The sequence below is a fragment of the Balearica regulorum genome, chromosome 1 (genome assembly GCF_011004875.1).
Source record: "Balearica regulorum gibbericeps isolate bBalReg1 chromosome 1, bBalReg1.pri, whole genome shotgun sequence".
In the NCBI taxonomy this organism is placed as follows: domain Eukaryota; kingdom Metazoa; phylum Chordata; class Aves; order Gruiformes; family Gruidae; genus Balearica; species Balearica regulorum.
In genome coordinates, this window is record NC_046184.1 from 25,364,535 (window position 1) to 25,376,062 (window position 11,528).

The window sequence follows — 11,528 nt, forward strand, 5'->3', positions numbered from 1 at the left end:
TTCTGTTCTTTGTTTGATTTAAAGCTGTGAGTGGGAAAATAAATCTCAAAATGTTCTGGGGTTTTTTGCCTTTCTCTTTCAGGGTTGGTTTAGCCCAGGTCAAGTCTTTGTATTAGATGAATACTGTGCTCGCTACGGAGTGAGAGGCTGTCACCGCCATCTTTGCTATCTCAATGAATTGATTGAACATTCAGAAAATGGTTCTGTCATCGATCCAACCTTGCTCCACTATAGTTTTGCATTTTGTGCATCTCATGTTCATGGTAACAGGTAATTTAATGGTATATTTTTAAATTCTTAGCCTTAGGATGAAGCAAAAGTATTTATAGGCTCTTGCATTCACCAGGTAGGGAAGTTGCACACAACAGAAATCAGTTCATGAAAGGTTCTTCAGGGGTATTGGAAGTTCTGTACAGATTACTATTTTAAAAAAAAAATCTCCTTTCAGTTTGTACTGTCTTAATGCAGTGTGTTTTCTTGGGCATTGTATAGATGGGCTGATTAAAGGCTAAAGGATATCATCCTCTTAAAATGGTAGTCTTGTGCATTTTGCATTTGTGTTGTGTTAGTGAATGGTGCTTCCAGTGAACATTTTGAACAATTTTGCAGTTCAAGGGAAGCTTTGACTCTTTTTCTACAGTCTGTAGCTTGGCAGCTAATCATACTATACTGAGTTCTTCTGCCTGTGCTACCACAGGAAGAAATAACATATATTGGAATGTGGTGTGACCCCCAGCCAGGGAGAGCAAGGGCACTTCTGGAATTCTTTCCACTAAAGGGGTAGGATGCTTTAGGAGCTGTTGGTCACCAGTGATGCTCTTGGGATGATTTCTTCCTTCCACTTGCAAGTGAAAGACTTGGAAAAATTAAGTTGTTGCTTTGCCATGCTAAGCACGTTCTTTAAAAGAAGCTTTTGCTTCATCTGTGTCTTATTCCAAATTGTGAGGGAACTAGCTGTTCTGTTAAACAGGAGGTATTGGAGATAGGATCATTGGATAGCTCAGGTTAGAAGGGCCCTCAGAATGTCTCTAGACCAACTTCCTGCTCAAAGCAGGGTCAGTTGTGAGGTCAGACCAGGTTGCTCAAGGCTTTATCCAGTCAGGTCTTTACCCAGTTTGAGCCTGTTTTATTTTGGTGTAGTTATATCTGTTGTCTCTTGTCAACCTCCCAGTAGCAGCTGGGGGCTGCCATTCAGTCCCCCTAGACACCACCTGTTCTCCAGGCTGAACAAGCCTGGCGCCCTCAGCCTCTCCTCAGAGCAAGTGCTCTGGCCTCTGACTGTCATGGCCGCCATCCACTGAACTTGCTCCAGTTTATCCCTGTCTTCCTTGTCCTGGAGTGGGGAGTGGGGCAGGCAGTCTATCAAATTATAGGACAGCATGCATTTATACCCTACTATGCACACTAGATCTGTAGACTGCTGTAGGAAATACGTTTTAAAAGTTCAAAAATAACAAGGGAAAACCCAATAGATCTCCCCCGCCTCGACTGATCTGATCCTGCCGCAAGAGGAAAAGCTACTCACAGTCCCAAAAAGTGATTACCAAAAAGCGATTACTGTGATGCTGTCAGTAAATCCCCAAAACTGAATCCTGGTAGGGATCAGGAGAAAGAGAGGTTTTATTCCCAACATGTATGCTTATGTTGCCTTGCAACCAGTCAGTCACAGAGGCCGTTTTACTTGTCCTCAAGCCAGTGAAGAAGGCACAGTCCTTAAAAAGGATATTGTTTCCTTCATTGGCTCAGACAAAGCCTCATCTGTGAGAACAGGAGCTGGGCATTTGTGATCTGGGTGATTTGGTAGTGGGAGATTAACATTATGTAATCCTTGATAATAATATCCAAAATTAAAATGTTTTTGAATATGCCTGAAATACTCTCAAGAATCTTAATGTTCATACTGGTAAGTTAGGAGATTTTATGGCTTTCACTTGGTAACCTATTCTCTGTAAAAGCATGCTTCTTTTGTCAGTTCCTGAAGAACCAGACACATTCGTATTTCCTATTGAGTCTAAGTCTTTGTTGTTTCTAGCCTTTTTATTACTGGTTTCAACCTAACAAGACAAATATACAGTGATAATTGCTCAAACTTATTTCAAGAATTCAAAAGAAAGGTAGATACATTTCTTTTTATTTCATAATTTAAGTGAAGGACAACAGTGCGTGCAGTGCATGAAAATATCTCAGGGAGCACATCATTTACACAGTGGTAAGCACTCTGTTTGTATTCTGTCTATTCCTTCTGTACAGATATTCTCTGAATAGCATTATGAGTGTTTTAGGAATAAAAGAAGTGTTGAACAGAGAGGGTCTGACTAGAACTGAGATATTGTAAAAAGGAAGAAAAAAGAAACATGAAGAAAGAAGAAAAGTAAGTCAAGGACAGAAGCAGACACACTCACGGAGGATGACAGACACACATATACACACATAATACATCCACTCATTCATCTGCCACAGCACTAAGAAATAGTAAAAGGGAAAAAAGAATTTCACAGACAATGCATGACAGGCCAAAGTTCTAGGCTGATCCCTGGCGTTATACATCTTAGTTTTATAAGTCAGGCTGAGAATTAGAAAGACCACAGAACAAAGACAAAGAGCTTTATACTCTGGGCATGATGTATTCAATTTATATTTAACCTTTGCTTCACAGAGGGATCTTAGACCTTCCACTAGCCTGAGAAAGATCATCAAAAATGATCTTGAAGTCAGGCAATGGAGGAGCATGTAGAAATGCAGCCATATCTGTAGTTCAAATTACCAATTTCCTTTAGGCATGAATTTTAGAGTAGCAGGCAATCTAGTGACATCAGTCAAATGATCAGATAAAGGTGTCACTCACCTTCATTTCTGGTAGTCTGTTGAGAAACTCCAGCGCAAATCAGAGCAAATCTACAAAATATACTGGGGCCACACCAGGACGTATGCTGAGCACACCAATGATCTGATTTGCTCAATAAAACTGGTGAGGAATGAGCCTCGTACAATGGACCCCAACTGTCTTTTAGTCATAGACAGTCTTTAAGATCCCAGGCATGACTGTGGGATTGTGTGTGCTGAATACCGCTCCCAGTAAACACTACGAACAAGGCTGAATCAGCTTTGGCTGTTTCCACCCTTCACATGGCTCCAGAACTCTTCCAGCACGTTTTGAACCCTCAGGTATCCCCTATGCTCTTTAGCTTCACCCTAGGACTTGAAATACGAACTCTGCTTCATGCTGCAGGCTGTAATGCTCTTGCAGGCTGTAACACAGTAGCCGTGGTTTATTTTCAACACACCTGGAATAAGCACATAAAAGTAAATTGTTGTCCTAGAGCTTCAGGGACATTGTGGAGCACAGAGGAGACCTGAACTGAGCTCTGGTGTAGGCTGTATGCAGCAGACCTTGCCACGTGGTGTCAGGACCAGAGAACAGTCCCCCACTGGTTTCTTTTGCTAGACAAAGGTATAGGTAACAAGTTCTGACGGAGTTATCAAGCATAGTGGTACTTAGTGTGTCTCTTGTGCCAGTGTTGTTGATTTGGTAATAGAAATGTTTATGTGGGGTCGAACACAATGTGCTGAGTCCTGGACTGGGGAATTCAAGCTTCATTCATGCCCTTCTCAAGCCTCATTTGTGCCTTTCCTTTCCTGCTGGGAAGAGCATTACAACTGGGCTAACAAACTGCTTGTGTAGAAGAGGTATTTCTGCTTTTGTGGATTACATTCTTAAGACATTCTCTTCATAAATAGCCAAAAAGCAAAATATTTTAGTAAAAGTATAGTCTTTCTGAGTGTTTAAACAAAAACACATCCTTGTTTCTGAATCAACTGATTCCTCTTCCTAAATAGAATCAGCTTTTGTTGGCTGTGCTTGCAGAGCTATGTAACTTTACAATAGCATCTCCTTTGGCTCCTCTTCACAATGTTTTTCTTCTGAAATGTTCCACTGTATGGTCAAAGTCATCGATTCACAAGTGAACTTTTTGCACTGCAGTTATGCATACACTTGTGTATCTCTGGTGAAAGTGAAATGGGCAGAACAAGAACTACAGGATATTCCTGAATGCTGACATTTTGGTCTAAACAGTCCAGGTAGGAGCTATTGTTTTCTTCCCCATCACATTCACTTTTGTCTACTTTTCATGCTGTGACTTCTATTCAGTCCCACTTGTCTGAAATGGATGCTGGTGGGTATCACATGAAGTGCAAAGTGACTTCTTTCTACCTGCTGAGTTACAGACTGAATTGAAAAATTCAAAATTCAAACATATTCCCTGGTTATACTTTTTTCTATTCAGAAAGAAAGCCAATTTATTGGAAGGTCATATATGACAAGTAAAGGTGAAAGTAATACTACAAAAATCAATTTATAACCAAAGATAAAGAGTTTATTTCCGCCTTCATCTTGAAGTCTTCAGCGCATGTATGTTTGCATAGAAGAACAGTCGTATTGAGTCAGGGTTCTTCTAAGCCAGTCAGTCATCTGTCTCCAGCATTGACCTGCTTGGAGTAAGAGAAGGGCAAGCATATGCAGTATTTCCTCTTAGTGCTCTTTCAGTCTCACTTTGCAGCTCAGAATACGCCTATATGCCTGTTCAGTAACCAGGAGTGAGTCTCTGTTTCAGGTACTCGTCCATTGCACCCCTCAACCTGTGCAAACCCTTTGCACCCTCAACACCTTTAGCAGCAAGTTCCACAACTCAGCCTCCTCTTACTTGAAGAACTCTTGCTTTGAACTTGACTCCTAAATGTCTCATTTCACTCTGTGTTGCTATTGGAAGAGGTGGATGACAGACAAAAGAAATCCTCTGTTGTCTCTTTACTATTTAAGATTCAAGAAGTATGAGCGAACCATGCATTGATTACTGAGTGGATGTTTTCTGCTAATTCCTTATCCTTTTCTGGTAATTCCCAGTGTTGATTTACTTCTTTGACTGCTACTAAACAGGGACGGTTTCATGGAATTATCCATCATAACACCAAGATCTCTGTCCTGAATAGGAACTGATTTTTTTCTTACATTTATCTACCCTGATCATTGTTTGCTGTTTTATTGCTACTTGATTTCATAAGGTCCTTCTGGAATTCCACACTATGCCACAAAACTATCATTACAATTACATTTACTGCCTCCTCAGTTCTTGGCTGTTTGCCAGGTCATTTACGAATACTGTAAAATAACACAGGTCTCGGCACAGATCCCTGCAGAATTCTACTTATAACTTACCTTCGCTGCAGGTACTCACCATTTATTCGTACTAACTCTTTTTTCACTATAAATGTAAAGACTTTCGCTCTTACTCAGTGGCTGCTTGATTACCCTAAAAGCTTTCAGTTAGGGACTCTGACAAAAGATTTTTGGAAATCCAGGTACATCATATCAGTCAGGTCACACTCATCCACCTGTTTTTGATCCCGTTAGAGAACTTCAAGAAGATCAGAAGGTAAGATTTCTCTTCCTTATGGCTTCAAAGCCATACAAATTTCTTCACAATAGATAATATGTACCCAATTTTCTTTAATTTTATCCTTAAATATCCTTATATTATAGTTCCTTCTAATTTTCTGGGATGTATGTAAAGCTTACTGGACTGGAGTTCCCTCTACCTCCCCTGGAAACTTCTTCTGATTTTTAAATTCGTCTTACATTCTTCACCTCCCATTCTTCAGGAGGAAGGCAGTTCTTGGTGAGAACTTTCACACAACCACAGATAATTCAGTTCTTGCCCTGGCAACTTACTGCTGGTAATTTTTCTAATTTGTTCCATATGCTTTTTCTTAGTTGCTTTAATTTTGGACAGATTCTGTGCTGAAAATAAAGATTATTTTTTTTTTTTGCTGTCAACAAAGAAGGGTTCCAGCAAAGGAGTCGTCTTAATTCTTTTCATAATAAACACCACTGCAAAGAATTCATTTCATAACTCTGCAATAGCCCTGCCCTCTCTGAGAGTTCCTTTTAGAGCCTTGCCATCATTTGGCACTGTAGACTCTCTGTGATAGGCTTCTTTCTCCTGTTATACTTGGAGGAGATATCTTAAGGTGAAGTAATGAACACATAAGAGAAATGAAACTATGGAAACTTTGGAGAGCACTATGCATTCATATATTTCTTTTCATTTTTCAGTGTTTTGTGATAAGAACCATTTATTGCAATTTTACACTTTGTGTCAAGTGATAAAAGAATGTTCAGAGAAATCATCCCTTTCAAATCTGGGACGAGGAACTTTGTAAAAATAAGGAAAACAATATCATTATGTTGCTCTGTCTCTTCTAATCATTTTTTGTGGAACTTCTGAATAGATATTTCCTTCTCTTCTGACTAATGTAACTCTAAAGTAAGGTTGTCTGTATCTTGCTGGTTTCTTCTTCATTTTATGTCGTTCATAAACAGTATCTAATAAGATTTGATCTAAAGTTCCAGAACTTAAGTCAGTAGTTTCACTATTTATTTGCACATGGTCACCATATGACATGAAAGGTTTTCTCCAGTTGATCTCTTCCCAGAAGTGTTATGGGTTTATATGTATAATTTTGTATATAAAAATATTTTAGTAGCATGTAGACTTCTTAGATGGTTTTCCCAAGAAAGCATTGCTAGCAGGATTTTGTGGAACCTTTCAGCTTCAAGCAGTTGAAAACGCTTCCTCTTTCCACTGTGCTTCTTATTCACGCTCAACCCCACATGTTCTGTCTGTGTTGTAATGATAGCAGGTGCAAGGTCTTCTTTCACTGGTTTTTATTGTCAATTGGGCCTTCTGCTTTAATCTTAGGTCTGTTCCAAGGCAGTCCAGCAGCTGCAGGAAGGAGCATGAGTTCCCTTACAGTGTGGATCTTTAGGGAAGTGTGTTACAACAGAAGTTATATTCCATCAGTCCACCAGCATCTTGTATAAATTCTCTGTCATGTTTGATACAGCATCTAGAGACTTAACAAGAGTCTTTTGGTTTTGTAGTTTGTCTCATTTTTCTATCAGTCCTCTATAATGGAAATGATGAGAGTGGATTTCTTGTACTTGAAAGTGTGTTTTTATTCAGAAGTCATTTGTTATGAGTCACCATTTCCCCAGAATAATGGAATGAGAAAATACACCTTTTAGGATTTATATGCTATGTGAGTTTGTGCTTCTAGATGAGAAGCAGAGTTCTCTCAAAACTGGAAAAACTAGTTGCTCCTTGGACATTTATATCCCTTTTCTTCAAGTGAGTATAATCTTCCCCTTTTCTAAGGCTCGTTGGGCAATGCTGAGAATAGAAGCTTTTCACTAGGTCTTTCAGTTTTATGTACTGCCTTGTGCCAAGCATCTTGCGTCATCCAGTTCATCCTTCATTTTTGGAAGCTGATCATCTCCAAGGTATATGGAGCACAGAGGAAGGTAAACCTTCTTTCATTTAATCTGTATTCTCCTTTTTCAGTGATTCACCTATGAGCATCTTACCCCCAAGCCTTTGATGTAAGGATCTCTAAATAGTTAAGTTTGGGGTTTTTTTAATTGATGTTGTTCAATTAGTGACAGAGCTTTCTATATATTACTGTTGTAAATAGCCACAAGAAAGTTATCACTAAAGCTCTCCTGAGTTCAAAGCTAGAAGCAAAGTTCTTCACCCTGTTGCAGGTACCAAGTGCAGCCATGTTGACCTCACCTTTGGTTTAAGAGAGGATACTATCTTGTGGTGGAAGGTGCTAATAACTATAATAATGTTAGAATAAAATGTGTCCTCACTACAATATTAACAGAGGCACATTTTTCAACATATCAAAACAAATTGCTTCTGAAAAGCCTCAGTCAATAGAAAATTAATCGCAATTCACGCATTATTAAGAAATATTAGAACAAAGTTCTGCATATTTAAGGTGATACTTGCCATCTTAAGCAATGAAGGAACAGCTAATGCTATTACGTACTCTCACCTTTCCTAAATATTATACATTGTTTTGTCATTAATTTCACCTGATTAATGCCTATACGTACTCTTATACTTTGGGTAAAATATTATATTAGTACATGCTTAGCTTTTCAGTAGAAGGGCATTAATGAGTCCCACCTAAAATGTAACTGCATAAAAGATCATTAAAATTAACCTGATTTATCATCTTAATCTGTTTTAGTGGCCTTCAGAATTGGTCTTTTTTGTTCACTTGTGAAAAAGAGGGCATGACCTGTAAGCAGATGTAGGATCAGCCTGAGAAATGCATACAGCAGAAGGCTCTATTGTGCCATTTTTTTTTGTCAGAATGTTTGAAGAATAGTTAATATAAACAACAAAATGCTCGGTTTTCAAGTGCCTGCTGGTTAAAGCTATGTTTAAATGCCACGTGATAATTTGCTCTCTTCATTTTCTGTTAATAAAAAGATGTCTGCTTGGCCTGCTTCTAGGCTGATAATTTAAATCATTGCTTTTCTTAGATTTGTCTAACATAAACCATGGACTCAGCAAAAGCCTTAATTAATGCAATTGTGTTTTAAAGGAAAATTTGGGTGTTAAAGTCCTTGGTTATTAAAGTCCTATAAATAGATAATAAAATCTCTTCATCAGAATTCTAAACAATTTAATCTTCTGTTTACTAAGAAACAAAAGTCAAACTTTTTGAAAACTAATTAGTCAACTAATTAGTCAAACTAATTTGAAAATTGTCACTTTTCTTTCATCCACTGAATTTAAAAACAAGTGCTCTTAGAGAGCACTGAAGTCTTCTAAAACAATTTGTTTCTAGGAGCCAAGATGACATTTAAGTTTTGGATTTGTTTTTCCTACACCCTTGAAATGTAGTTTATTATATAAATGTCTTGAAGTAAGACCTTAGCTGAAGTATTTTTCTGTTTTTGTTTTTCATCATAATTTCTCATCTTTCTCTGGCAGATTCTTTTGATCAGCCTTATTGTTCTCATCTATGTGGGGGTGTGTGTACATGTTAGAATATCAATCCGCGCATTCCTCTCCTCATACAGTTTTTTTTCATGACAGACCAAAGTGATGGTCTGTGTTTTTAATGATGAAAACTTACTGAAAAAACTTCAAACTTTTTAAAAATATGTGAATTTTTAAAAAGCACTGGTATCAACAATGCTCGAAAGGCAAAAAGAAAAGTCAGTCAAGTTCAGTTAGTATTTTGCAAGGCTGTCTCAACAAAGCAGTCTTGCTTAAGGTAACAATTCACTCTCTGAAAGGCCACTAGGAGAAGCTGTTTCCAAAGTTCAGGGCTGGAAACAATCTACAGTCAACCCAGTGTCCATCATATCTAATTCCCATTGGAACTGGAATACCATTTTTATCTCACGTGCCATAGCCATTCACACAAATCTTAATCTTACAATGCATCAAGTTACCTCTGCAAATTATTACGGGTTTAAAGACCTCCAGACATCAAAATATTTCTAGAGGGTACTCCAGGCCTTAAAGGATTATATCAAGTGAGGAAAAACAGTCCATTCCCAGAGGAAAAATGAAACCCACCGCCTAATCAATCAGCTTCCCTAGAGTAACTGCCATCAGGACAGCAGACTTGCAAGATTGTCACAGCAAAAGTTTCTTTAAAAACTCTGGTCAACCTCTATTTTTGGTGTCATTATTTAAGTGTCTTTTAGTGAAACAGCTACTTCCCACTTGAATTTGCTAGCTCTAGTTCATGAGGTATTTATTTCAAATCTCTTTTGATATTTAAGTCTGAGTGAATTAAACAATTTGAGATGTGACAAGAGACAACATTACATCTGTGCCAGTTAGATTGTGATCTAAGCAGACAAGACAGGCCAATCCAAATCCAATTGACAGAGTTCTCAAAAAACAGAAAACTAATATAAGTGAGTGAGAGAAGGCTACTCAGAGTTTGAGTGTTCAGTTTCACCTAGTTCTCTAATCCCAAAAGCAGTTGTGAAGAATAAGGAGAAAAAGAATGTGGAGGAAAGGAAAATTCATTCTCTCTTTACCTTCTTGAGAAGATAATGTTAAAATGAAAACTCTTCTTACGACAGTCCATCACTTTTCTTGGCTGAGTTCTTGAAACAGACATCCCAGGCTGCAATAAGAAAGCTGAATACTGGTTTTGAATTCAAAAAATCAAGTACGAACCACTATCCATAACATTTGGAACAGCAGGAAAGGCTCATTTGTTGTTGGTTTTAGTTGCAAAGTAGTTCTTACATAGTTTATGGATGACCGAAACCTTTGAAAACCAAATGACTGCTTGAGTCTGATTTTCTTGACAGGCACAGTAATTTGTAAATAAAAATAACCAGCTCAAAACAGTGCTATTTTATTTTGTTCTGTCTTTAAAATGATTAAAGAAAAATATTGAGAAGATGAAATTAGTGGGAATTTTGAAATTATTTATCTATTTTTTTCTATTTCAGCTCATGTCAGATTCTTTTTTCCGTGGATTCTTTTTTCTCAGTAGTAGATACACATTCCCAAGAGCAGAAAAAAAATTATCACTACAACAATATGTGTCTCAGAACTGTGTTGTGAAAATGCATTTTTATATTCTGCTTGTTGCAATAAGGCTAACAGAAGAAACAAAATAATGAGTCTGAGTTTGTGCTGTTTTCTAAAAGCATATTTTCAAGAGACGAGTTTTTCAGTGCTATAGATGGTCCATTTTTCTAACACCTTTTTGTGTACTCTTTCTTCTGGGACATTTGCTTCTATGCAAAGATCCACTGAAAATATATTTAACAGTTCTGAAAATTTTAGGTGTTGTCAGTGATGTTCTTTATGACAACAAACTCAGTGAAGTGACGGGTCCGCGGTACGTAGTGATCCTAGCCTTAGTGCAGGTTGACAGATATGACATCCTACTGGCTCACCTTTTTCACTTACTGTTATCTGGACCCCTAGGTCTTTTCTGTCATGTATATGACATGCCTCAGCGAGGTTTAATATGACAGAACTATTTGCTTTATCACTCCACAGCACGATCTCTCCTGACAATGAAATCAGACAGTGCAATTTACTTAAATTTGAACCCATTCCATCTGTCAGGAGGCTGAGGTAAAGTATCCTGGCATCCATCAAAAGAGGGAAGATAAGTTATTTGCTCTTTCACATCAAATTTGTACAATAGCATATTGATGTGCCTGGTTACTCATATCTCCACCATATCTGATTTTTATTGTTGTCTTCACAATAGTTTAAGGAGTTTAGGCATTCTTTCCACCTTGACTTGACAGATCACAAATATAAGTGATTTAAAGGATGAGAGAATTGTTTATGTCACGGCCAGGTAGCAACTTAGCCCTTCTAGATCTAAGTATAGTGCAGAAAGCTAAAGTAACAATTTAACAAAAAGATGTTTATAGAATGATAGAGTGATTCTTAGAACATTCATAGAATGTTGTCTTTCTTCAGGTCATTTTACTTCAATTTTCTCAGTTCTAGAAACAATGAGATACAGTTTTGGAGGCTCTGGAGGAGGTACAGGGCAGATCCACGCTTAGTGTCAGAGTAATGAATTCAGGTGAGAAGCAGTAGCTGTTTTGTTACCCTGGAGCTTGAAGTTGAGAGAGTAACAGGAGGTTTTCAGATAGGTTCGTTTTAAAGTATGCT

At 37.9% G+C, this 11,528-nt stretch overlaps 1 protein-coding gene across 8 annotated transcripts in view; it reads left to right on the forward strand.

Annotated features, from left to right (window-relative positions):
• CADPS2 (calcium dependent secretion activator 2) overlaps positions 1-11,528 on the forward strand; it is a 319,877-nt gene that overhangs the window by 216,708 nt on the left and 91,641 nt on the right. For all 8 annotated transcript variants that reach the window (XM_075742996.1, XM_075743000.1, XM_075743016.1 and 5 more), the window contains exon 13: positions 83-270. In XM_075742996.1, coding sequence (XP_075599111.1) covers positions 83-270 — 188 coding nt within the window. The remainder of the gene's footprint in view (positions 1-82; positions 271-11,528) is intronic.